This window comes from Puntigrus tetrazona, chromosome 16 (genome assembly GCF_018831695.1).
Source record: "Puntigrus tetrazona isolate hp1 chromosome 16, ASM1883169v1, whole genome shotgun sequence".
In the NCBI taxonomy this organism is placed as follows: Eukaryota; Metazoa; Chordata; class Actinopteri; order Cypriniformes; family Cyprinidae; genus Puntigrus; species Puntigrus tetrazona.
Window position 1 is genome coordinate 16799332 of NC_056714.1, and position 25286 is coordinate 16824617.

At 38.5% G+C, this 25286-nt stretch overlaps 3 protein-coding genes across 3 annotated transcripts; 1 reads left to right on the forward strand and 2 right to left on the reverse strand.

Annotated features, from left to right (window-relative positions):
• Nucleotides 1-28: 28 nt before the first annotated feature.
• On the reverse strand, nucleotides 29-4776 carry LOC122360322 (DOMON domain-containing protein FRRS1L). Its single transcript, XM_043260821.1, has 5 exons — nucleotides 4376-4776; nucleotides 3362-3446; nucleotides 3012-3150; nucleotides 2689-2935; nucleotides 29-1937 (listed from the first exon to the last, which is right to left on the reverse strand). The coding sequence occupies exons 1-5, from the start codon at nucleotides 4563-4565 to the stop codon at nucleotides 1765-1767; spliced, it is 834 nt and encodes a 277-aa protein (XP_043116756.1). The 5' UTR covers nucleotides 4566-4776; the 3' UTR covers nucleotides 29-1764.
• A 13618-nt stretch (nucleotides 4777-18394) lies between these two features.
• Nucleotides 18395-21424, reverse strand: alg2 (ALG2 alpha-1,3/1,6-mannosyltransferase). The gene is made up of 3 exons (XM_043261774.1): nucleotides 21228-21424; nucleotides 20362-20687; nucleotides 18395-19849 (listed from the first exon to the last, which is right to left on the reverse strand). The coding sequence occupies exons 1-3, from the start codon at nucleotides 21364-21366 to the stop codon at nucleotides 18950-18952; spliced, it is 1365 nt and encodes a 454-aa protein (XP_043117709.1). The 5' UTR covers nucleotides 21367-21424; the 3' UTR covers nucleotides 18395-18949.
• Nucleotides 21425-21592: 168 nt separating this feature from the next.
• Nucleotides 21593-24652, forward strand: sec61b (SEC61 translocon subunit beta). The gene is made up of 4 exons (XM_043261775.1): nucleotides 21593-21737; nucleotides 22299-22396; nucleotides 22696-22800; nucleotides 24361-24652. The coding sequence occupies exons 1-4, from the start codon at nucleotides 21735-21737 to the stop codon at nucleotides 24446-24448; spliced, it is 294 nt and encodes a 97-aa protein (XP_043117710.1). The 5' UTR covers nucleotides 21593-21734; the 3' UTR covers nucleotides 24449-24652.
• The last annotated feature ends 634 nt before the right edge of the window (nucleotides 24653-25286 follow it).

The following is a 25286-nucleotide window of genomic DNA, read 5'->3' on the forward strand; positions in this document are numbered from 1 at the left end:
GGCGTAACAGAAAAGTTGACTGAACGAATTAGTGAGCAGATATTTCATTGTTTTATTTATTACTATTTTTCAAGGTGCCATGTCATGACAAATACATCAAGATCAGACAAACGTTCTCATTTTACCCAGACAAACATAACAACAGTACACATTTCAGCTGATTTTCATAGCTTTATTAAAAAGTGCAGTATGCGTTGTGTTCAGGACCATCAACCAGGTATCTTTTATCCCATTAGAGCAAGAATTCACAGTAAATTTGTCAGAATGTATGTAAGCTGCTAATGATGTAGGAGACTGTATGACAAATATTTCAAATGCCAATGGTGCACAGTCCTTTACTATGCACACTCATTATTGCATATTCTCTAACACTGTCGACATTTTAAAAGTATATTAAAATATAACATACTGTTCCTTGACCACTGGCATACAAATGTTTCCATTCATGCTACATAACATGATTATCTCTGGCCGGCACACACCAAAAGTGAATCGCATCACTCTCTCAAGTACATTTCCTCATATACCTTAAGGTGAATATAACCTGTATTTAAAAGTAAATACCTATTTTAAACATCTTTTACATGGTGCTCTTTAGTCTGCTAAACAAATTTTATTCCAGAACATTTCCAGATAATTAACTGGTGTGATCTAAATCTTACACAGGCAGCAATCTGTTTTTTGACTATTTGTGTGTTTTACAATGGCATGAAGTCCTTGGTGTAGGAAGTCTGCAAATCACTGGAATAAAAACCAGACGACTCTCTCCTGGACTGGTTCTGTTCCTGATCTAAATGGCTCAGATGAGGCTGTTTGCTGGCATGCATCATCAAATACTGAACTGGCAATGCTGGCTGACTGGAAGGCAGTGATGTTTTATGAATACTTTGCATGTGTGTTTGTGCTGTAGGGCAAATTATGTAGTGCTGTAAGTTGCGTAGTCACAGGCATTAATTTACATAAGTTTGAAATCCACAGCCTTAATCAGAACTGTAATATACTAGAAAACAATGGATAGCGGGCAACTACAAACAGCAGATCACCTCTACTGAGATTTGGCAAAACATATTCCTTTCACTAAAATGAGGCAATTCATTTCTCCTTAGAGTGCAGTAGAGGGACACAGTGTGTCATGATATGTGCCACTGTAGAGATACGGTCACATTTATCACTGATCAGAAAATGTTTGTTTGTGAAATTTAGTCATTTCAATGTAAGTCACTGTGTTTTGGAATTTTAAATGAGGGCGAAAGATTTCCCCGCATAGATTTCGCAATGGGTTTAAATTTGAATTTATTTTAAAGTTTATTCACAGCTACGACTGACAGCTGCTTGGTTTGACGTTCTACAGCTTTCCTTAATGCAAAAATTTTATATAGCACTATAGGTATACTGAATATTAAAATGAATGTGACTCAGATTTTTTCAACTATTGTAGACTGACCATAACCTACCTACAATAACATGCACCATTTGATGTTTCTCTACTCATTTATCAAAATAAAATATATAGTAATAAATATGTGTATGGTTGACCTTCTCTCCTCCAAATGAGAAATCACTGCTTGTATCTAACTGAATATTAACACGTGTGGAAACAGTCCAAATACCTTTCTAGTGTACGTAGATTGAGGATATTATAGAATTCCAATTTATTGCTGCTTGTTCGTAATACTGTTAAGTTGGCACAAAGTCGTGCTATAGTGGCTCCATAGTTTGAGTTTGCTGTACTAATTTCTCCTCTCGGTGACATGGCTTTGCTGGTTATGGTGTGCCCATCAGCAGGTAGAAGGTAAGAGCAACAATGAGGAGGAGGCAAAAGGGAGAGGAGAATGTCTGATAGGCCGTGGCAGGCATGAAAATGTCCTCATATTTATAGATGCTAATCATGCGATCTGACACCGGTGGGGAGTCGATGTCATGCCTTGTGATGGAACCTGAGAACAAAAACAGAAAAGATCTTCATAAACAGGCCAATATTCATTTCTTAGCCCTAAACGAATAGTTTAAAATAAACATTTATGATAATGCACTCAATCCAAGATGTAGATGTAAATTTGGAGTATTGTTACATAATTTCACACAGCATTGCATTAACTCGCTCAGTGAATGTTCTGCAGTGAACGGGTGCCATCAGTTCAAACACCAGACAAAATAATCCACCTCGCTCCGGTCCATCAATTAATGTGTTGTGAAGTGAAAAATGCATGTTTATAACAAACAAATCCATCCTTAAGGCATTTTAGCTTTAAACCGTTCATACCGTTTCATACCAGTTCATAATCAATAGTAACACTCCTCCATTAAAAAAGTCTATCCTCTGTTCATCAAAATCCAGTGAATAGTTCTTTAGAACTGTTTTTTTGCCAGTAAAATGTCTGTATATTACACTCATGATTCAGACCTTTTCACTGGAGTAAGCAATATCATGGAGAGAAGACATTTATTTTAGCCAGGAGCAATGGAATAAAGTGAAAAACATCTTGATGATGGATTTATCACAAACACACAGCTTCTGCTTGTCATGACATTACTTGATGCAGTAGAATCGTGTTATAGTTATTGTGATGATTTTATCAGCAAGTAATGTAACGCTAAATTCGTCCCAATATGTTGCTAAGAAAACAATTTTATTATTTATTTATTTTTTAAATGAAATACTCTTTGAACCAGGCTGCATGTCTTTACCTTGTATGGCAGGTCCCCAAGCGAACAGATAGTACCAGCTGAGGTGCAGGTCCACCAGCGTTTCCTCCCGAGGCACGTGAAGAGGCCGCTTGAAGCGGCACGTGACACGGTTGTTTTCAAAGATGCCCTCCTCGTCCCGTGCCGGGTTGCGCTTGATCTCTTTGGCCCACTGGCCCACATTGTAGAAATGATGTATCCGCACACGTCCGTTATCGTCATGGACACAACCCATGACGTCATCACCTCCCTGCAGCAACAATATCACAGTGCATCTCTTAGCTGGCATTCACACCGTATATATTTATGTAACCCTCTCTCCTTACCATTTTTTTGTCAGAGGAGAAACCGACGGCGACCCATCCATCAGTGTCTGCACTCATCTCGAATTCCACATCTGTGCCAATGCGTCTGAAACTCAGGAAGTAGTCACAGGTCTCTGCGTCACAGCCTGGTTTGCCATATCTACAGCAACGGTAGAGAGAGATGATGTATTTTTATTTTTGGATGAACTTACCCCTCTATGAACAATATTCAACAAAGACCTACAGAGATCCATGATATGCTTCATGTTTACAGTATATTATGAGTCACAGACTTTTTTCAGCCAGACAGTTTGATGCCACAATAACCGATTGTTTATGAATTAAATTTAAACTTTATTCCTTGCACTCACCTGATGCATCCTTTGGTTATTCCACAGTCGCTAACTTTTATGCGGGCAAATGGGTCTACAGGGGGTGCAGTTGGGAAGGGGTAACCTATAGGAGACATTAGACAACAGCACGTTAATCAACCACTTTCACCTAGTCCTACTACTACTGTTCATATTTGTATTTGTTACATTTTAATTTTATTTAATGCATTGTAATGCGTGATTAAAGCTTTTGTAATATAGTATGTTGTGCAATACTTTTTTCAGACACAAGCACACACATACACAAACAATCATTTACACTATACATATTTGCATTGTATATTATATGACACTACATACACTACCTTTTAAAGGTTTGGGATCAGTAAGGTTTTTGTGGCGATAAAGCCGCAATAAAGACGTTGTAATGTTACAAACGATTTCTATTTCAATAAATGCTGCACGAAATATTGAGCTATTTTCAGCATTGATAATATGTATTTTAGTTATATACAATAAAGACTGGACAAAAACATTAGAAACTTGAATTGTAGCGTATGTTCTATTGTTTTAAACATTACACTTCATGCTGTATATTCACTCATTTGTGGATTTAAGTACTGTCCAAACATGTGTTACACGTAGCTGTACCTACAGCACTGGGCCAGACATGATGTAGCAGTAAGAGTTTCTATTATATTCTATTCGGTGTGTTCTGTCTTCAATGACTGTCTGAGTTTCTGCAAAATAGGGAGGTTGGGAAAGCCAGTGGTCTGGATGTGAGCTTTGGGGCGCTGACCAAGGTGCTGAGGCTGTGCCTTATGAATACAAACGATTATGTTAATCAAAACCAATCTCTTAAAAAAAAGCACAGCTAGTAATTATTATATAACTAACAAACAATACTATTAACCTGATTAATAGGCCTGTGGGCATCACACGGTGACCGTTCAACTACATGCGTTCAGTGCTGCTGAGAACTGCACTCATGTATACTGAGTGAGAAACAACACAAAAGCAGCCTTCATGACTTCAAATCAAGCGCCGTCGTACCTTCGTCTGAGAGGTATCTGGACTCGAGGAACTCGGAGGCGAATGTGCTGTAGGAATCCTTATGGGGTTCTTCGTGCCCCGGCTCTCCGTGATCTCCATGGCCGGCCCGCAGCACATTATCGTCGGTAGGGCTGGCAGAAACCGCATCCAGCAAAACGGAGATCTGCAGCAGCGGATGCAGAAGAAACATGACTGGACGCGTTGGACCTAATGATACGATACTTGTTATTGTTCGCGCGAAGAGACTCGGGTCTGATTTACTGGTCGTCGCATTCCAGTACTAATGCTCACGCTGATAACTAATAATAATACGTAGCTAATTAAATCGCTTTCATGATAAAAAAACGTTTGGGTTGCTCCGCGGGGGAGGGGGCGCTGAGAGGCTGGAGGCTCGGGTGCCGTTAATGAATAGGGCCAAACCAATCCGCTTATGGTGAGATTTGTAACCGATAGCGATGTTGCTTGATAATGACACGGCGCTCAGTCATATGTCAGCTGCACGCGCTGTTTATAAATAGCGTTTCTTTTTTTCTTATTACATTATTGTAGTTTTTTGAACCTGTAGGACCGTCGCGCACTGATTTGACACATTGTGTCTCCCCTCTCTGGTCGTGTTTTGTTCTTCTTGCGCGTCAATCGATAGAGATTGCCAGCATTGCGTTCCAATGGCAGCGCACTACGTGTGGAAATCAATCGCGGTTTCAGACACACTGTAGCCTATAAAATGTAAGTGTTTCAAGGGAAAATAATATAAAAATGCTACAGTAAATTCTAGGAAAATATTTGATATATATATATATATATATATATATATATATATATATATATATATATATATATATATATATATATATATATATATATATATATATATAATAGCCTAATATAATATTTCTATTATTTCTGATGAATAGTTTGTTAGGATAGGACAAAATGAAAATCTGGAAGCTTTGGGTGCTAATTCTAAAAAGAGAAAATTGTCTTTAAAGTTCACTAAATTAATTTTAAAAATTCTTTTTTGATAGGCCTATATTTATAGGGAATAAAAAATATCCTTATGGGACACATCTTTACTTGATATCTGAATGATTATTTGCATAAAATAATTTTGACCAGTACAATATATTGTTGGCTATTGCTACAAATATACCATACTACTTTTTTTTGTTGTCCAGTATCACATATAGGCCTAGGCCTAAGTATGGGTACCATAAAGTATATAGCCCTTTAATCGTCTTAAAAAATTATGATTTTATTTTATGGTGACATTCTGTTAACCAATTCTTAGATTTTTATTTATCTGTTTTTAAAGTCAAAGCTTTTGTGCTTTTCACAGTGACAGGAGGGTGAAAGTAAATCTGACATGAAGCACTAGATGGCAGTGTTTAATTTCTAAACAGAAAAGATCTGGCGAAGGCTGCATATTATGGTGTCTTTAATATACTGCACAATGAAGCTTACGCAATATAAAAAAAATATTTACTATAGTGTGCATTTAAATTGTCCTTTTAGTTTTGGTCACACTGAAACACATTTGATTGTATTCCCCTACATAATTTAAACCAATCATTTCTACTAGTTTTAGTGAACCCATCTGTCACTTCGCTCAGTTTTAAGATATTACTTTTTCTAATTTTTTCTACTTTTTCTAGCCATTATCTGAGTAATATTTTGGAATGTGATTTAAGATTCTCACTAAAGAGAGTATTTTTCCACCATGTATAACTGCAACAACTTCACTTCGTTTAATCGACAAGTTATCTGTTCTTGAAAAGAGAATGTCTAAAATGAAGACCACATGGATGCAAGGCTTGTTGAGTTACAAAACAGAGTAAAGATCAAGGATAGAGCCATGAACAGAATATAACATCCAAAACAGAAGCTCTGAAACCTAAAAGTCAAAAACTAATAGTCAGAGACTCAGCTCAGACACTGACTGCAAGCTCTCTTCTGTGAAGAGCCCTTGAGAACATGCTCAGAGCTGCAGTACATGACCATCAATACATACATGAAGAGCTAAAAATGAATCATACTGGGAAAAAATATGAGAGACAAAATAAAAACAAAAGAGCAGTTTGAGTGATATTTTAGAAAACAAATACATTGAAAGACAGGTTGAATTAACAAAGGTCATTTTTATGGGTTAGAACAAATAGTAATAGATTACCTCATTACCTCAAAATAATACTAGGCATGTTCTTAATAGTCAAACAGTATAGTATAATATAATATAATAAGAATAACATGGTCAATATTGTAAGAGGCATCTCCGGTATACTCATATATCCATCTCTCACATTCACATTGTGCAGTTACAGATGCCAAGTGACACTATAGCCACGATTTACAGCTTAAAATTCACCCTCCAAGGTGTCCACTTTAACGCAGGCACCTCTAAATCAATCTCTCCTATTTTCTCAGGATACGGCCAATTACCCGCTGCTTAGCAGGACTATTAAAGTCTACCTAAACCGACATCAGCTTTAATAGCCCTATCCCATCAGCACGCATATACACACCTATGCAGAAGTGCTCTCCTACACACACACACACACACACACACACCGTGTCATGTACTTATAAGATTCCATCCTCCCCCATTGGCCACGCCACCATCCCCCTCCTGCCATCACACAGGCGCGATCACTCTGTGTCTAATAGCCTTACCCAATTACGGCCACAGTGCTAGAGGAGAAAGGATGATGAGATCCCCTAACATGTTAATGAAGAACCTACGGCATACCTGCCTTATCTTAATAACCTAAAACACACACACTCTCTCACACTCACACACACAGAGCAATCTGCCAAATGTCAATTGTGTGTCTCCTGGGTATGTGTGTGAGAGTGTGTGATTGACACAGAGACAATGGCCGCAGGTCCCATTCATAACCACAGAGGGGAGACGAACTGATGGAGGGAAAGGAAGAGAGAAAGACGGGCGAAGAGAGACAAGTATTATAATGCTGCAATGGGACCTGCTTGACTACAGAGTTTTAAAATCAAAACAGTATCTGCAAACTAACATGTTATCCATTTGTAATTTTAGAGAAATTACGATTTTTAGGGCATGATGTGCATTTTAACACACACACAATCTAAATTTCAACATGCAGTGCTGAAAGCAAATTATGTCTCATTTTCACTTAATTAACATATTCAAAAAGATATTACTATCAGTCGTGAAAAACAGGTGTTTGTCTACCTGAAAAATTTGTAAGACTTTTAAAATTTGAATTAATTTACATAATTATTCAATGTAAATGTCATTAAAATGTCAAGCTGCCAACACAGAATCATTACGCCAAGTATTTAAGATATCAAAACAAATTCTATTCGGAAAGTTTGCTATATTTTAATGGTTTTTATTTCTTTATCGGAATACATGTCAAGGAGAGCAAAATGCTCGCAATTCGAGAGGCAAAGGAGGTATCTTTCTTCTCTTTTGTGATGAACAGGATTATCGTAAAGGACAAGACTCGACTTGGATTATTTCAGTTGTCACGTAGGCAGATCTGAATGGAAGCTTTGCAGTTGATAATAGGAAAAGGCCACAGTTTAATAAATGTACAAATTTTGTAAATGACTGGGGAAATCTGGCCGGGCATGTATGACAAGAGAGAAGACAATCTCTTTAAACTACTGACATCGTTATGAATACCCATAATTACTCGTGCTGTGGTGCATTGCTGGAAGAGGTGGGTTTCTGTGTACAGCAAAAAAAATAAAAAATCAATCAGGTAAATTATTATTGCTTTTAGTAGGACGTGTTCAACTCCTCATGCTCAGGGAACGCAAACCTGACAGAAAGCAGATTCACATCCCAACATGTGTGAACGCCTGCAGAACTGTTAAGCCAGGCAGCAGTTTCGCCTCCAGGGCTTTCTTTTATTCCCACATTACATATAATTTACAGATACTATTTGAGTGTGAACACATACCCCGAAACACTTCATGGTTATTGGCAGAAAGAAAAAGGGCCCTATTATTCCTGAGAGAGCTTGTGTGTGAGGCTTCATCTTAACTTGTCAACAGTCCTTACGTACTGTCAGCAGAGCAAGCACTGGTGACATACCCATCACTCTTTCCCTCGCTTTGAGTCTAGTAGCCTGCACTGAACAGACACGCACACATCCGGAAGGATCGATAGGCGTCTGTGTTGCCTACAGAAGACGGGACTGTCTGCCGCGGCCTAATCTCCGCGTCCCCGGGAGCACATTATGGGCACGTGCCGGGTGTTAACCCATTAATCTGGCGATGGTCGGACGCGTTATGTTCCCTCTCCCACGGGACTGTGTTGTGGTGATAGATTGAGCTTTGCGTGTGCGCGCACACAGCAAAGAGCGCTCTTCAATTCTTACTTTGAGCAAATAGAGATCGAGGACGAGCACTTGTGAGCTTTCCGTTTCTCTCTTTGTCTCGCTGGCGCTCATTTGGAGTCCGGTCACAGATATCTCCGCTTTGTCTGACTGCCGCTTGATTGCTATTTGATCCTCGAGCGATCGCGGCGTTTCTTTTGCAAGCTCGTCCCGTCAATCTGTTTGCTTTGCGCTATTTGTTTCTGCGGTTATACAGGTGTACTCAGCTAATCTGATTGGTTTGACAGAGGCTGTTAGAACACAAACACCCGCGTGTTCCAATCAATAGTGTCATTAAACGTGAATTAGCGCTAACTCAATCAAACTACCCAGTTTAGCACCAATCTCGGTCGTTTACCATGGTTACCCGGGAGGCCATATCGCTAACTGACGTGCGGATCTTTGTGAACCGCGGCAGGAGCTGTCAGTCACTCCAGCTGCCCTCGGGATGGATGAGGATGGATGACAATGGATGATGGAAGGAGTCACCATGGTCTTCTCCAGCTTATCTAATAGCGAATTTTCACTTCAGTGTTTTTAAATCCAGGGTGTGTTTGCTGACTGCTGCTTTTCGATGCGTTTTTTTTTTGACAAAATGCTTTGTTTGGGTGATCAGTCTGTCTTGAGGTTGGCCCAAACAGTGATCAATCACATCTCCATGCCACGTCTGTCGAGATGCATTATGTCAAATATGACATTATGTTACTTTCTTGCTGGTGCAGCTAGAAAAAAGAAAAGCTAAACAAACAAGTGTTGTTAGATCTTGATGGTTTTGTTACTTGGATTCTTTCTCTCCATGAGAAAACTAGTTTTAACTATCTGATGCTTAAAAAGAGGCATGTAAACTGTAGGAGAAAAGCAGTAAGAAATGAACACAGCTCAGACAAAAATGATAGTTCTGTCTTGAATCACTCACAGACATGGACAGCAATGCAACTGACACGCTCAAGGCCCAGAAAAGACATCAATAAAATTGCCCATGTCACATCAATGGCTCACCTGTAATTTTATGAAGCTATGAGAATACTTTTTGTGCACAAAAAAAACCTAAAATAAATAAATCACTTTATTCAACAAACTAACAAGAAACTGATTTTTAAAAAGGGAACTTTTTAACATTGGCCTAGGTCCTAGAAGACTACGAATAGAAACGGCCTCCTGTCTCTAACCTGCAGCCAGCATAGTTATTTAAGCAAGAATTATGCGGAAATTAACATTATTACTTTCAAAAATATACTTTTTATTATAACATTGTTATTATCATTGCACAGTAAGAAGAAATATAAATAAACAGCAATAAGAAACACGTTAAACAAGTGTAAAATAAACTTTTAAAAAGTAAAAATGTTGCTTTTAAGAAACATGTGCGTTAATTTTGACCAGCAACAAAGTGCTACAAAGCATGACAATATCAACTTTTTTCTGCAACATGACCAAAATGATATGGTCACCTCTAATTTTGGCCTTTGCGTGTGTGTGTGTGTGTGTGTGTGCGTGTGTAAAGTATGCAACCAGCACATGCACTTAATTCAGCAAGCATAAACTGCATTCTGTGCGTGTGTATTTGATATATTAGGTTTTAGACACAAGCCCCCCTGCTCTGCCTCGTGGACAGATTCTCCTAATGAGAAACCAGTGCATTTGTGTACTAACATCATTACTGTAATCACAGACACTGATGAGGTTATCATTATCATGATGTTTATGGTCGCACACACAAACAGTTGCACAAGCACACATAAATAATCTACTGTCGGAGTGTTTGTTAATGTAATTGATGTAGATATGAAAATAACCTGCAGTTCCTGCTGTAATTGGTGCGTATAAAATGTGATGAATACATAACACACTACATAATAACTCTTAATTAATACATGCACACTGTACAAAGCTCCACTGCGGATATATGCATCTTGTACTACAAAACATTTCTTTATATAGATTTATACTGCTGTATCTCACATTAAATCTCATTATTGCAGTAAAGAAAAACAGTCATGGCTGCAAATGACAAATATCTTGCTCATATAAAAAATGAAACTAGAATAACAAGGGTGAAATATACTATACACAACTCTTAAAATCTGAAAAGATTTTAAAACATTTACTAACTTTGTAAACAGTAACATAAAACAATTGCATCAAATGCAAAGACTAATAATCAAACACCAACAGATTTCAGATACACTGATGCAGAAATCTGCACACAATAATCTACAAGTAATCCAAATAGTTCATCAATTAACTATTACTTCCAAGTAAAAATTCAGGTGTTTTATCCATAATTTAACTTTTTACATCCAGTAAGTCAATAAATCAGAGGAGAAATATGCACAGATCAAGCACTGTTTACTAAATGCAAAAAACAGTCTAAAACAGTTATAGACAAATGTGCTGGTTGGTAGATTTTAAAACCAGAGGACAACAGGAATGGACCTTTTTTTTCAATTTGGATTAAAGAGCCTATAATGGATTTGTTTCTTACAAACACAACTCATTCGCTTCACAGGATGTTAATCGATGGACTGGACATATATTCTGACGGCACCCATTCACTGCAGAGGATCTATTGGTAAGCAAGTACGTGTAATGGTATACATTTCTCCAAATCTGTTCCAGTCAAGAAACAAACTCATCTTCATCTTCAGATGGTCAGTGGGAGAGTAAAGTTTCAGAAAATGAGTTATTCCTTTAAGGCTGAGTACCCCACAACCCTATTCACATTCTGTAAACTGTTCCTTTAAAGTCTGAAAAAAAAAAAGAAAACAGAACAATGGTATTATAGGAGGAAATGACACATCCAAGTGTCTTTGTCCTGTTTGACCCCTCTCTATTGACCTTCAGTATCTCAGCGGCTCCTTTGTGGATCACGGTACAGATGTTTACGGCGCCGCGGCTCGCAGTGATTTCCCATGTGTTCTCTCCTCCCTCCACCTTCCTTTCTCTCCTCTCTTCTATCTGATATAGATTGCTGGCTGGGGTTCAATTGCTAATTGAATATGCTATGCGTCTGTTCGAATGACAGGAAATGGGGGAATGATGATTAAGAGATGAAATCAATTCAGCTCAACAGCTGCTGTTTGCTGTCAATTTCATTACAGGCATTCAGAAAAAAAAAGGACTGGGATACTTGCGTTTGTTAGAACATTAGCGGTCAACTTTCACAGTAAAATGCAGCCGTAACATCTGTTTGGCTTCCTGGATGTGAAGTGGATGCTTGTAGAACAGCCAAATTAAAATGTCGCATCTCGCTAGGTGGGGCTATTCGCTTACCTGAATCCATCGACGCTGCTTTCCTAGCATTTCCACATTCACACACACATAGAGTTTAGCCTCTGACAGGCCCCTAAGCTGTGATTATCTGCACAGGCAGCACAGGGATCTCTCATAAGCATCCTAACCCCTGCCTGCCAATAATTAGCCCCAGTTAATTACAGCCCTACTGCAGGTTAAGCTAGTGAAAATCACCCAGGAGATACCCTCACACCTTCAGGTACACACACATACACGCTCACATCTCACGAGACCGGTTTTATGAGCTCAGTGTCCAGAGCTAGGGCCGATCAGCATCAATATTGTAACTGACAGCTGACAACATCGGCCCTCAACACTTGCATACACACAGCAGGCGAAAGATTAAGAAATGGCTTCAGGTTCTGATGTTCTGGGGGGACTGGCTCACGCTTGTTTCTTTGGCTGCTTGCCTTTACCTCTCTCAGACCTCTCTTTCTTTCTATCTTTTTTTCTTAAGGTGTGGGAGTCACTATCAAGCACCATTTGAAGGTGTCCTGTTCTGACACACGGTCACAGGAGCATGTGGTGTGAGAAGAAGGAAATATTATTTGCATTTGTAATCTCATTTAAAATTACATGAACTGCCCATGACAAATATGTGCGTGTGTATGAAACATTTCTTATTTTGCCCAGTAAGGGTTAAGGAATCAGGGGTCCTTTGGCTCCTGTACCTAACCAGGATTTCCCATTGACAATAAATACAGATGTGAAGAAAGGAAAGATGCAAGATGCAAAAAAACCCAGAAATAAATAATAATGTTTTAGCGTAGGATCTCCAGAAATAATGTGCTTTTTTTGAGTCATCAAGCTACATATGTATCTTTGTTGATTTCTTCCTCTAACACTTTGTAAAAGGCTAACTTTTTACAAATGTGATTTGAAGTATTTTTTTTACATATTTATATACAGTATAATTAATTTTTATTTTAATTTTAAGATTTTCATCTAAAATTGTGCTTTAATTTTATTTCAGATTTACCTGTTTGTCATTTTACTAGTTAAAACTTAGTAGTTAAAACAAGGTATGTGTAACTTTTTTTTTTTACATTTTTCATCTAATATTTGTATTTTATTTTATTTCAGATTTATTTCAATTAACAAAAAATATTTTTTAGCTGTTATAACAATAGCAGCAACATTCTTTCAAACATCATTAAAACAGAAATCTAAAATGTCTCTTGTAATACAACAACATCTGTAATTTATATAACTGTTACTTAAACTTTTTAAAGACTTTTCCGGCCTAGATGGCTTCTGTTAGGGCTAATGTGATGCTAATATGTGTCAAATATCATTGTGGTTAAAGAGGCATGGCAAAAAGTGGGGTCATATGGATTGCAACAAACCAAAAGTGGATGTGAGAATGTGCGAGTCTACCAAATGGTGCAAGATTGATTTAGCTTTAAATACATTGGTTTTGGTTAATAATCAGCACAGGGTCACCTTTTCGTGTTCTCTTACTTTCAGAATACTGTATGTTTTCGTCATGGGCTTGAAAGCATCATTTCATCAAGCTCACACAATCCCAATCACAATAGCTGTAAACTGTTTCCTCTGTGAGTCATTAAAATCATATAACCTTCATCACTCTCATGGGAATCTGAGTGATAGCTGGCCATCCGCAACAACACAATTAACCATTAGAGATCAGTAATGAGCCAATTAGCAATTACACACTCTTTAAGAGTCATCAGTGTGTGCTTAATTCACACCTCTGGAACTTGTTAAAGTTGTGTTTTTCATTCAGCTGGCCCATTACTCCTCTCTCCCATTCTGCATGCAGTAAACTGAAATTAGACAGCAATCCTTTGGCATTGTGCTTTCAGCCGTATATACATAGCCCTATCAAACATCAACATGGGGAAAATGTTTAAAATATTGTTAGCATTCACTAATGTAATTTGCGGGATCAGTCTATGGCTTATCCCATGTTAATCAAGCGTTATGTCACTGTAAACCTTCACTTCTTTGATTAGTCCCTAATGACCTTGTTATCCTGAATTATGCTTCCAGTGAAAAGCTACTCATTCACTAAACATGCCCTCAGTTACCAGCATCACCTTAAAGCTCTGGGGATTGCCAAGTCAGCTTTTTACAAAGTGTTAGAGGAAGAAATCAACAAAGATAAATATGTAGCTTGATGACCGCAAAAAAATTATTTTCCTAACCAGATTTTTCCTAGATTTAAAAAAAAAAATTGTAGAACAAAACGTACTTGAGAAGCGAAAATTCCATAACACTTCAAAAATCAATGACAGTTATTTATTTGGTATTTTGTTCCTATTCTAAGAATTAAAACCAACTTTAAAAATCTTTGAAAGTGCATTTTTGGCAATTATCTACAATTTGGCAAATTGTTTTCTGTGGGCTTAAGCATAAATGTATTTATACACACACAAACACACATTGTTTTTTATGGTTAACAGGGACTTTTCTACTTTTTCTACCCCTCACATGAAACTTTTATTTACTGATTTCCAAAAGAAAAAAAAACGAATTCTGAATGACTTTTTGCTTTTTGAATTACAGGAACACTGCTTTTAATTCAAATATAAATAAATGAATATGCGTATACTTTTCTATTTTACCGAAGTACATAACTGTGTCGCGGGGGAGCATTTAGTTGTATAGAAGTTATCTCCGCTTCTACAGCAGATGCCCGATTACTAATAAACATCCTCGGTCCACAGTGTCATTATCTCAACAACCGAGTTTCTCCCTCCCAACCCAACAGCTCAGCTCACCCTGTTGACTCTTAATTAAATCCTTGGCACGCATATTCCTTTACCTCTCCATTTGCGCGCGCGCGCACACACTTGCACAATGAAGTGTTGTCTTACTCGCGAGCTGATAGCTTTTAAGGGTGGGTGCTTTTATTGAGAGACCGCGCTGTGGGTTTATCAGAGCGGTCTGTGAATAAATGGCTAACCCTCGTGCCCTCTCTCTTGGCCGCCTCTGTAATTCCGGCGCTTCCATTAGCTGCTGTATTGATAACGGTCATTAGCATATTTATGGTGATGGCGGGAACGTTATTGTTTGTGTTGGTTATTAATCTTCCCTCTGAGCAACTGCTCTGACAGCTCAATCTATTCTGCCATCGCGACACACACGCGCTCGCACGCGCAGCGCTTTCAAGTTGAACGCCGCTTTTGTTTGAGGGTAAATAGGCGGTGTCGGGGGGCGCGCGGGAAGCAGGACGGGATGGGTGATTGACGCGACCCCTCCTCAGGTGAGCGCTGATCTCCAGCTGGGCCGAGAGCTCGCTGGCATCGCTGTCACTCAGCCGAGCGCTGCCAGCGTCACGCGATCGGTCCTCCTGATTACAACAGGAACTAAATGCACACATTAAAACGCGCTTACTGTAAACGCACAGCTGCAATACAGCTAAACGCTTTCTAGAGCGGGGCAGTTGAAGTCGATGGGCATCAGCGGCGCTTGCTTTGCTAAGTGTGTGTGCGCGGCTGACTCTGAGGGGAGTTGTTTTTGTGCCCGAGGAGGGAGGATGGGGGGTGGCTGAGCATCTAATCGGGGGTCCCAGGTGAGCGGTGAATATGCCCGGTGTCACTCCTTCTGTTTGAGTGACAGCTCACTGATTAAGGGCCAGCTGAGGGCTGGAAAGCAGCCAGGATCACTGAGGGCAATGAGCATCTCCACCAAGCATTCTCAGCATCTCAAGCCATACACACACACACACACACACACACCATCTCCATAAACACACAGCACTACTACATCAGAGCAAACCCTTGGACACGGAAGCAAACACTGCCTTGTTTGGGTAATGGTTTATAGTTCAAATGATATCCAAAGATTCACAAATCCATGTTTACCTAAATAAAAATGATCCCCTGTCATGCTCTCTCACTAAATATGAAATCCCATAATTGGCAAAAACATTTTTGCGACTTTTTTGCACAGCATTTTGCCATTGCACATTGGTTAGGAAAAAGTTAACTTTAAATATACAATACAAATCTCTTAAAACAAGGAGGCAAAAGCTGATGATATCCAAAGCTTCAATGGTCCACAAAGCCACTTTTATCTGAATAACATTGGTCCCTGATGTATTTGATATAACAGTCATACTAGTTATGAAATACCAATAGTCTTTAACGGCATAGAAATTCCATTCTAAGCTTCCTGCATGGGGCAGTTGTCTATTATAAATTTGACACGCAGCGTTTCTTTATCTTTAGCGATAAATAACTGGTTTTATTGAGGCTATCATTTTGCTCATAACTTGCCACGAAGAGACGTTATTGATTGCTATTTTAAAAACGGGGCAAGATTTTTATTTGTTTTACACCACAGATGTAAATCAAAGCCCACCCCTCACAGCACACCAATAATCTCCACCAGATATATGCTAATGTGCTGGAATATTTTATTGAAGCCGTAAAATCTGAAATCATAATTTGCAAGCGTTTCATATAAGAAAACACTAAAAGATAGGCTATGAATACAAATGGTTGTAAACTACTATGTCACACAAAACAGTCAAGAGATTTTCCTGTCTGTGTGCATCCTTCAGGAGCAAGATATCATTCCCATTTCCTTTTTCCCACCCATTCTACACCAAAAAAACGCTGATTTACTACTGGTCAGCAAATACTCGACTGGAAATTAGTGTCATGTGTCTCACGCAAATATCTCAATCAATATAATGAATGAAATCTGCATCTTTTTCCGCACCATTTCAGAGCCGGTTTGGAGAAAATGTACTGCCAAGAGTTTAATTCATGTGCAACTGCAGCAAACAATATAAAGCACAATATGTCTCGCTCATTGTATTCTCAAGTGCAGGCTTGATGAGTACAATTAATTACAGGCCACGTCCATCACATCTGCACTATGAAAGCTAAAACTTTCCTCCATTCTCCTATTCAGTAATCGTATCCGAATATCTTTAGCTCTACCACAATGAGAAGGTGTGAAGGTTGCGCATTCTGACCTTGTTATTGTGCCCACTTGATTTACATGTTCACTGGCCCCATAACCCCTCTTTTTATGTATGATTAAAACCCAATCAGTGCTGGGCTAAAAATAAGGTCCTCATCTTTAACGCATCGAGTGTTAATGAGGAAATGCAACAAAAACTGCTCCCAAACTGCCAACAAAACGGATGTAATGCTAGCGAGGCAATACATCTGACCGTCTGCGTCTGACCCCCCCCCCAGCACCTTATTAATTTAGCATGCAAGCCCATGTGCACTGAGGCTATCACAGATATTGAGAGATTCATGCGTGGACGGGCCATTTAAAGCAGTGGTTCTTAAGGGGGCCTTAAAATGACTTAAAATAACAAAAAAGTTTGTATTAAAATAAGTTAAAACAACTAAAAATATAAATAATTCTCATTTTATAATAATAATCTATTGTTTGAGGAAAAAACATGGAAAAGTGTTCACAATCATTAAAATGGCATTATGTTTTTCTAAAATGTATAAATTCGTATATAAATTGGGATTTCTTCCCAAAGCTTTATTCTTGATCTATATATCCAATAAAAAATTTGAAAATTTTCCAACTCTCCTAGAGTTAAACAGTCGATTTCTAATGTTTTTGAATCCGTTCAAACGATCTCTGGGTCTGGCGGTAGCACTTTTAGCTGCAGCTTAGCATAGATTATTGAATCCAATTAGCATCCCATTAAAAAATGACCAATGGTATTTTCCCATTTAAAGCTTGACTCTTCTGTAGTTACATCACATACTAAAAAAAACGTCCTATTTCCTTTAAGAGTCACGTATTACAAAAAAGTGGGATGCCTGAATAACATTCAATGCTTAAAGCTTCTAAAATTCAAAATTGCAAATACTTTATAGTAAAATCATTTTTATACATCTATGGACATCCCTAGTATCTGTAAAAGCTGAAAGTTTTGAAAACAAATCTTTGGCATAACAGAAAACATTACGGTTGTGGAAAGTCCTGTCACACAGGTTAAGAACCACTGGTTAAATTCACACAGGATCATCAACCATTTCCAGAATGTCACTCCAAACATGAAAGATTTTCTTTCTTCTCTGGAAAACATGTTGTATTTCATTGTATGTACAAAACAGCTGAAACATTGTTCAAAATATCTTAGATGAAAGAAGGTTTAAAAATGAGTAAACAATTATATGACTGTCATTTTTGAGTGAACTATCTCTTTAATTGGTTTACAACTGGTGTTTTAGGAAACTTTGCTCAAAGCCAATGTATAAAAGAGTTTGTCAAATATAATTAAAAATACAAATGTTAACATAACAACGATCTGTTCTTAATTCTGGAAAAGTAAACAGGCCACTGTTCTATCAGGTCAGCTTATATCCAATATATCCAAAAATAAAAGCTCCAAAAGACAAAGACAAACAACACAGGCGCGAAGCAACATCTCATTTAATCAGGGTTTTGGTCTCGTATCAATAGCATGAGGAGATACACAGACAGTAACAACCTCAAACCCAATACAGCATATGACCTTCAGTGTCCTAGGAAAACTTTTTTCTTTTTCTACTCAAACAAACATCTTTAGTTTGAGACTTTAATAACTCTTTAACACCCTCCATTGTTATCACTAAACAAAAGCAGAGACACTGGCCAACAGAGCAGGGCACTGAAAACTTCTCTATCGATTTCTGCCCGAGAAACTCTCTAATAGGCCTTTGGCATAAAAAAATATACACACGTATAGTCCTCAGGCCTCGCCGAGACGCGCTTGATCAATGTGGCTGGTGAGCAATAATTCATTAACCTCTCGGTCGGACGAGTGCTCCACATTCTTCAAGGCTTGCATTGAACTCTTAAGCCATGTTAACTCCCACTGCTCTTTTCTTTCATTAGAGATGACATACTTTCATTAGTCCCACCATGGCAACCGGGCTGGCAGAATGTGTGCTGATCCGAAGCCAAATGGCCTTTATGATGTCAAAATTGGTTATTGGGTAAGGTTTATGATGTGACCGTAGAGCTGCTCGGTGAAGGCCTGCAGTGAGAACCGCTGCTGTACCCGCTCTCTTCCAGCCTGTCCCATGCGCTGCTTGAGTTTAGGGTCTGCAACGAACTTCTGCATAGCTTCAGAGAAGCACTCAGGGGTGGGTTCGCAAAGGAAGCCTGTTTTTCCATGGGCTACAGACTCTAGTGGTCCTCCTGAATTGACTGCAATAACTGGGCAACGTGAATACATGGCCTCAATGGGTACGATGCCAAAATGTTCATTGCTTGGAGTGTACAGTACACAAGTGCAGCTGTGCAGCAAAGACAGTTTCTGTTTGTCTGAGAAGGAGCGCAGGAAGGTGACGTGGTCCTCCAGGCCTAGAGAGGCTGCTAGTGAGCGCAGCTCCTCATAGTGCTCTACATTCTCAACCACACGCTCGTCATAACCCCCCGCCATCACGAGGTGCAAGCGCTCCCATTCCTCCGCCGGAAGACGCTCTTTCAGGCTCGCCAACGCTTGCAGCGCCAACGGCAGGTTCTTTTTGCGTTCAAAGCGGTTGATTGACAGAAAGCTGAGGCTCCGCCCCTCAGGGAGCAGCCCGCCGAGGCCCTCTACTTCATCATCGAAAGCTGACGAGTTCAGAGAGGGATAAAGGACATCGGTTTGAATCTCAGCCAGTTTGGGGAACGTCTGTTTAAAGACTCCCGCAGTGAACTGGCTGTTGACCAAAATGCGGTCGGCCATGCCTGTGGTCAGTTCCTCGAACCAGTCGATGGGGCCACGATACATGCGCTTCAGAGCCGATCGGCGCTGAGTCAGTAATTGGTCAGGGAAATGACAGTAGAATAAGACTTTCTTTCTGCGGTGTGCCAAACGCAAAAAGGGAATACATGCTGAAACCTGAAAGAAGGGGGAGATGGGCAAATAAAATTAAGAGTCTTTAAGAGTCTGATCATATAAATGTAAATTTAAAATGCATTATGTAGCTCGTTCAATTTCAGTCTGTAAAGCTATTCACAATCAAACAAACAAAAAAAAAAAGATTATTTTATACATTGGAGATCACTATAATGCATTAAATTAGGTCTAGATATCTTCAGCTCAATTAGGAATATTAACAGAGCAAAACTTAGATAATATGCTTAGAAAAATTTCTTAGTATTTTATTAAAGTTAACCTCTGAAAAAAGCAAGTATTGTTTTTGTTTTTGTTTTTATATATATATATATATATATATATATATATATATATATATATATATATATATATATATATATATATATAAATAAAGGCAAAAGCGTGTAAATAAAAATTACATTTTATACTGTAAATATAATAATATGTAATACAAAATATAATAAATATTTTAACCCTGTTAACTAGTAGTTAGAGCTACAGCCATTAATAGTTACCTGATCACAGAAGACAACATCGAACTCCTCCCCACTAAAGAGCACAAGATAGAGAGTTACATAGATCATGCGCAGGTATGCACAGAGAGCATGGAAATAACCGAACATGCTGGTGGGCAGCCAGTCACCCACACACACCACAGGCAAGTCAGGTGAAAGCGTCTCCGAGAAGCAGTGCTGGGGGTCATAGTGTGCCGTCCAGATCTGAACGTTGCATCCACGAGAGCGCAGAGCTACAGCTGCATCCACCACCAGACGCTCGGCTCCACCGATACCCAGATCAGGGTGCAGGAACACCACCCGAACCATCCTGTCTCGACCAGAGCCTGTTGAGTCAAAAGGAGGTCAAATGAATGCTGCACCTTATTTTAAGACAAAGACAAATCAACTAGATTTTCCAGTTGCTGCTGTATAGAAATCCTAGTAATCTGTCACACATATGCGCTTACCTTTACTTAGCTGTTTAAATCAAGACTTCTATTGTTTACCACTGGTTATAACTAAGCTCCAAACAGAAACCTTCTTTTTTCTTTACAGTTAAATAAAAAGATAAGCTAACAATGTTTCTTATCAGATGATTAATCAAGTCTCTTGTCACTGTGTTTTTACAACAGGCCAATGCGCACCTCTCTGTTACATACATTCTGTTATATATTATTATTCCTGCAACATAACATCTATCTATAAACAAGTAGTACAAGTCAACTCAATTCATTCTCAATATCATACATTTAATAAAAGTCTCTAGAATCAGGATATACATACTAAGTAGTAACACTGTGACAGCACATAAAACGTCATATTGTGTTTACAGTGTTAACAACCAGACAATATGTTTAAAAATATCTTGACGAGAACGCACTCACCTGTACTCGTAGGTTTAGTGACACTAACTCTGCTGTCTGTCTGTATGAATGATGAAATATGGCTCAAAGTTCGCGATTTAGTGAAACCGGCTTCCCGATTGAGCCAAAATGTCTGCCCTACTCCGTACACATCATCCATCGCACATGACGCGTCACTGCACTGAGTTGAACCGCCTTTAAGTTTTTCCAAACGACATTCCGACGCTAAGCTACTTCTGCGTTTTATTATTTTTATTATTATCTGCTGTGACGGTGTATGCCAAATCTAGGTTCAGAAACTTAATCTTAAATGTGTTAAAATATAACGTGCAGAACCACAGCTCCGGTCAGGCACTCTTCTGGCTCCTATGTGGGTCCTTGCTATAGCTGTCGTGGCCTTCTAAGGGAAACGTCATCAATAGGCTCTTTCTTGTAGTGGTCTGAATCGGCTGGAGTTCAGTAACAGAGGCAGTCAACTAGATTCGTTCTTTTCCCAGCAGGCTCCTGAAACATATACAATTAAACAAAATGGTAAGTTTTTAATGCATTTTTATGTGTTTGGAGAGCTTTATAATAAGTGTTTTGCGCGTATTTACAGTTATATCCGAATTGCTATCTGGTAGCCGGTCATGCTCAGTACTAACTTACCGTTATTGGAATAGCTTTATTTAGTTCTGCTATTTAACTGTTTAGCAGCTAGCAAATTTTGGGTTTCAACAGCTGGAATTGCTGTTTTGAATGGTATTTATTTATATACTAGGAGATATATAAAGTTTATAGGGTTCATTCAGTCACTAGCTGCAATCACCGCATTTGTTTGGGAGACGTGGCTCTTTTAGACCCCAACACCAGCTCTACAGCAGAAATCTGAATACTAGTCATAGTCTGAATACTACCTTTACAATATAAAGCCTGTATGGCATTATTTTATTGCCATTATTCTATTTTATTATCTTATGGTATATCTTGATGGATCTATATATATATATATATATATATATATATATATATATATATATATATATATATAACACACACACTGATGCAGAAAAAGGGGTTACAAAGTCTTCTATTTGTTTCTCTTTTTTTCAGCCTGGACCAGCAGCTAGTGCAACAAATGTTGGCGCCTCCAGCCGTTCCCCCAGTAAGACAGTAGCCCCCCGCACCGCTGGCACCTCAGCCCGACAGAGGTAAGGACCTCGAAAGAGTCATTTTAGTGCTTTAAAACACCATCAAGTTGGATCAAAGAGCTTTCTTTGTGTTTCTGTGATTTGATCAGCAGACGTTAAAGCTGTTGTTTATTTAGATATGTCAGAAGTTGACTGGTGAGACCCTAATCAGTGTTTAGTCCTGTAAATTTAACATCAACAGGGTTTGATTTGAATTTTTTTAGCTGCACTCATTACAAATGTTTGGCAATATCTTGCGCTTTTATTTGTCTTGTATTTTTAAGCTAATATATATTTTTTTTGTTGTTGAACTTCTTCAGGAAAGCCCCTAGCAGTGGTGCACGCAGCGGAGGCCGGTCTACAGCATCAGCTGGCACAGGAGGAATGTGGCGCTTTTACACTGAGGACTCACCAGGACTTAAAGTGTGAGTATTCATATTCACTCAATGCAGAATGATTTAAAACACTTTCTACTAAGAGAGGGAACAAAAATGTATATGTATGTATGTGTGTGTGTGTGTGTGTGTGTCTATATAATATATACACATATAATATATACACACACATACGTGTGTGTGTGTGTGTATGTAAGATTTTATATCATATAATTTATTTACTTACTTGACGAGCATAAGACATTTCTTAAAAAAAGACCCCATACTTTCTATACAAATGTTTTATTTAGTATGATGCATATAGTATGCACTTCAATAAGATTATTTTATTTATTTATTTTAATTTTATTAACTACATTTATTTCTCAGGTTTTATTCAGTTAATCATTTTGCATTTATTTGAAGAAAAAAAACGACTGAATAAATCATTTTAAAATTCTGGTACCGTAAACCAATTTAGAATAAAATGTATTGAATTACAGTGATCTTTAGTTAGTTGACCAGTTTTCTTTTCTTTTAGTGCTCTTTTTGTAATAAAATCCTGTTTTGATATGTAATAATGCTTTCATATAGTCTTTATTTTCCCTTTTTTATTGCTCGCCATTTATGATTTTATTGCTTAATTTAAGGACAAAATAAGCAAAGGTTATGATTTGAGGTACTTAATGTGCAAAGAACCAACACAGACGCTCATTTTTAATTCATCCCCTCTGCTCAACAGGAAGTGACACGAAAAGGAGGGGCAGAGGGTTCTGAGAGGTTTAGCATTTATAAGGATAAACATGAAATTTTAACGACAGGAAATTGGCCTCATGGGCTCAACCTCCGTCTTTATTTGATGTCTCCCCTGCCATTTCCCCTCCTACAGCTGTGTACATTTGTGTGCTGTATTTAGAGCCGTTCTCTCACTGCAGTCAACATCTATAACGGTGTCTTCCTCTGGAGCCTATTTTTCTTGTTGCTTTTCAAGCGCTGTTGTAGTTGGGTAATGTTACATCTGTTCATTCCATACGTACAAAAAAGTCAGAATGGATTGAGTGAGGCGACAGTGGCCGTATTTACAGTCAAGAGTCTCTTAGAGTAGGAGAGTCTGTGTGGAGTTATGTGTGTGAAGTATTTTTCACTCTTTAGGTTTTGTGTGTGTGTGTGTGTCTGTTTTGAGCTTAATTAAAGTTCCGTCAGAAAAGGTCACATCAATTAAAGCCTGAGGGGTGGGCCTTCAGTCGGCATGGTTACGCGGCTGCCTAGTGACCCAAGGGATGGTCAGTTCCTGCTTTAATAAAGCCCCACATTTTCCGACTAGCTCGTTAACAGTATCCGACTCACCAGCATTTAGAATCCTAATTAACTTGTCTTCAATCACATGATCAAGACGAGCAGTCTTGATTGGTCCAGTGGGAGGAAATTTGTGCTGAACTTTATTTCATGGTAACTGAAATAAAAAAAATAAAAAAAAGTTACTGAATTTAGTCTGTCTGTCCTCCACTAGGGGTCCCTCTCTCTTACTGATTTTATTGTTGTTTATTTTTTGACTATTCATAATGAGATATGTCAGTAATTCCATCTTTTCCTCTTTCTCCCTTATTGCAGTGGTCCGGTTCCAGTTTTGGTGATGAGCCTGCTATTTATTGCATCTGTGTTCATGCTGCACATCTGGGGCAAATACACCCGCTCCTAAACCTGCATGACCTCTGAACTCCGACCCTGAAGCCTGTCACCGAATCTTAAGCCATTGGACTTGGACCAAACTCTGACCATCAACACCCCCATCCCTTTTCCTTTATTAAAACCATTTCAAGGGTTTGTTTTACCCCATACAAGTTTACCCAGCCACTACAACCATTTGCTAAATTTAAAAAACATTTTTTTTTTTTTTTTTTTTTTTTTTGATCAGGACACCTTTTTTTTTTTTTTTTTTTTTTTAAACTTGTGTACAAACTAAATGTAAATTGTACAATAAAATTCTGTAAAACATTGTTGTTTTTCTTTCATCTATGGTCGAGAAAAAAAATCAGAGGGTGTTATTTGCATCACAGGGCATAATTTGCATATCCTCAGTTTGTGGCATGAGAAGGGGTTGTATGCAAATGTGCATTCCAGACGTGCCGTTAGTGCACAAACGAGATCAGCTACACCCGCCTCGGAACGTGATGCAATATTTGCTATTACCCCAATTCCACAGAGCCTGCAGACATGTCTCATCAACACGCCTTTGCACACCCTAAATCGTTCTCTGCAACACAAGCAGGCAGTTTTCAGAACTATTAATATCTTAAATCTGCAAAATACGTGGTTTTGCTTTAGATTGCCTGTAAATGTCACCTCATATATTTCAATTTTATTTGGTGACATGGTAGTTTTCTTTTCAGTACTCCAGAAACTAGAAAATCTGTATTTGCAGGCCACACACAGTTTTACTTTTGAGCTTCTTTTATGACTTTGGACACATTTAACTTGCAGTCTGTAATGCATGGGATTGAGTTTGATACAAGCTCAAAGTTTGTTGAACAAAAAGA

Bases quoted from the DNA above. Each gene is read 5' to 3' on its own strand.
- LOC122360322 (XM_043260821.1), bottom strand. From the start codon at position 4,565: ATGTTTCTTCTGCATCCGCTGCTGCAGATCTCCGTTTTGCTGGATGCG. The intron at 3,151-3,361 runs GTGAGTGCAAGG...CCGTTGCTGTAG, and splicing joins ATAACCAAAGGATGCATCAG to ATATGGCAAACCAGGCTGTG. The intron at 1,938-2,688 runs GTAAAGACATGC...TTTTGTTCTCAG, and splicing joins TTGGGGACCTGCCATACAAG to GTTCCATCACAAGGCATGAC.
- alg2 (XM_043261774.1), bottom strand. From the start codon at position 21,366: ATGGATGATGTGTACGGAGTAGGGCAGACATTTTGGCTCAATCGGGAA. The intron at 20,688-21,227 runs GTGAGTGCGTTC...TTGACTCAACAG, and splicing joins CACTAAACCTACGAGTACAG to GCTCTGGTCGAGACAGGATG. The intron at 19,850-20,361 runs GTAACTATTAAT...CCCTTCTTTCAG, and splicing joins ATGTTGTCTTCTGTGATCAG to GTTTCAGCATGTATTCCCTT.
- sec61b (XM_043261775.1), top strand. The intron at 22,397-22,695 runs GTAAGGACCTCG...GAACTTCTTCAG, and splicing joins GGCACCTCAGCCCGACAGAG to GAAAGCCCCTAGCAGTGGTG. The intron at 22,801-24,360 runs GTGAGTATTCAT...CCCTTATTGCAG, and splicing joins GACTCACCAGGACTTAAAGT to TGGTCCGGTTCCAGTTTTGG.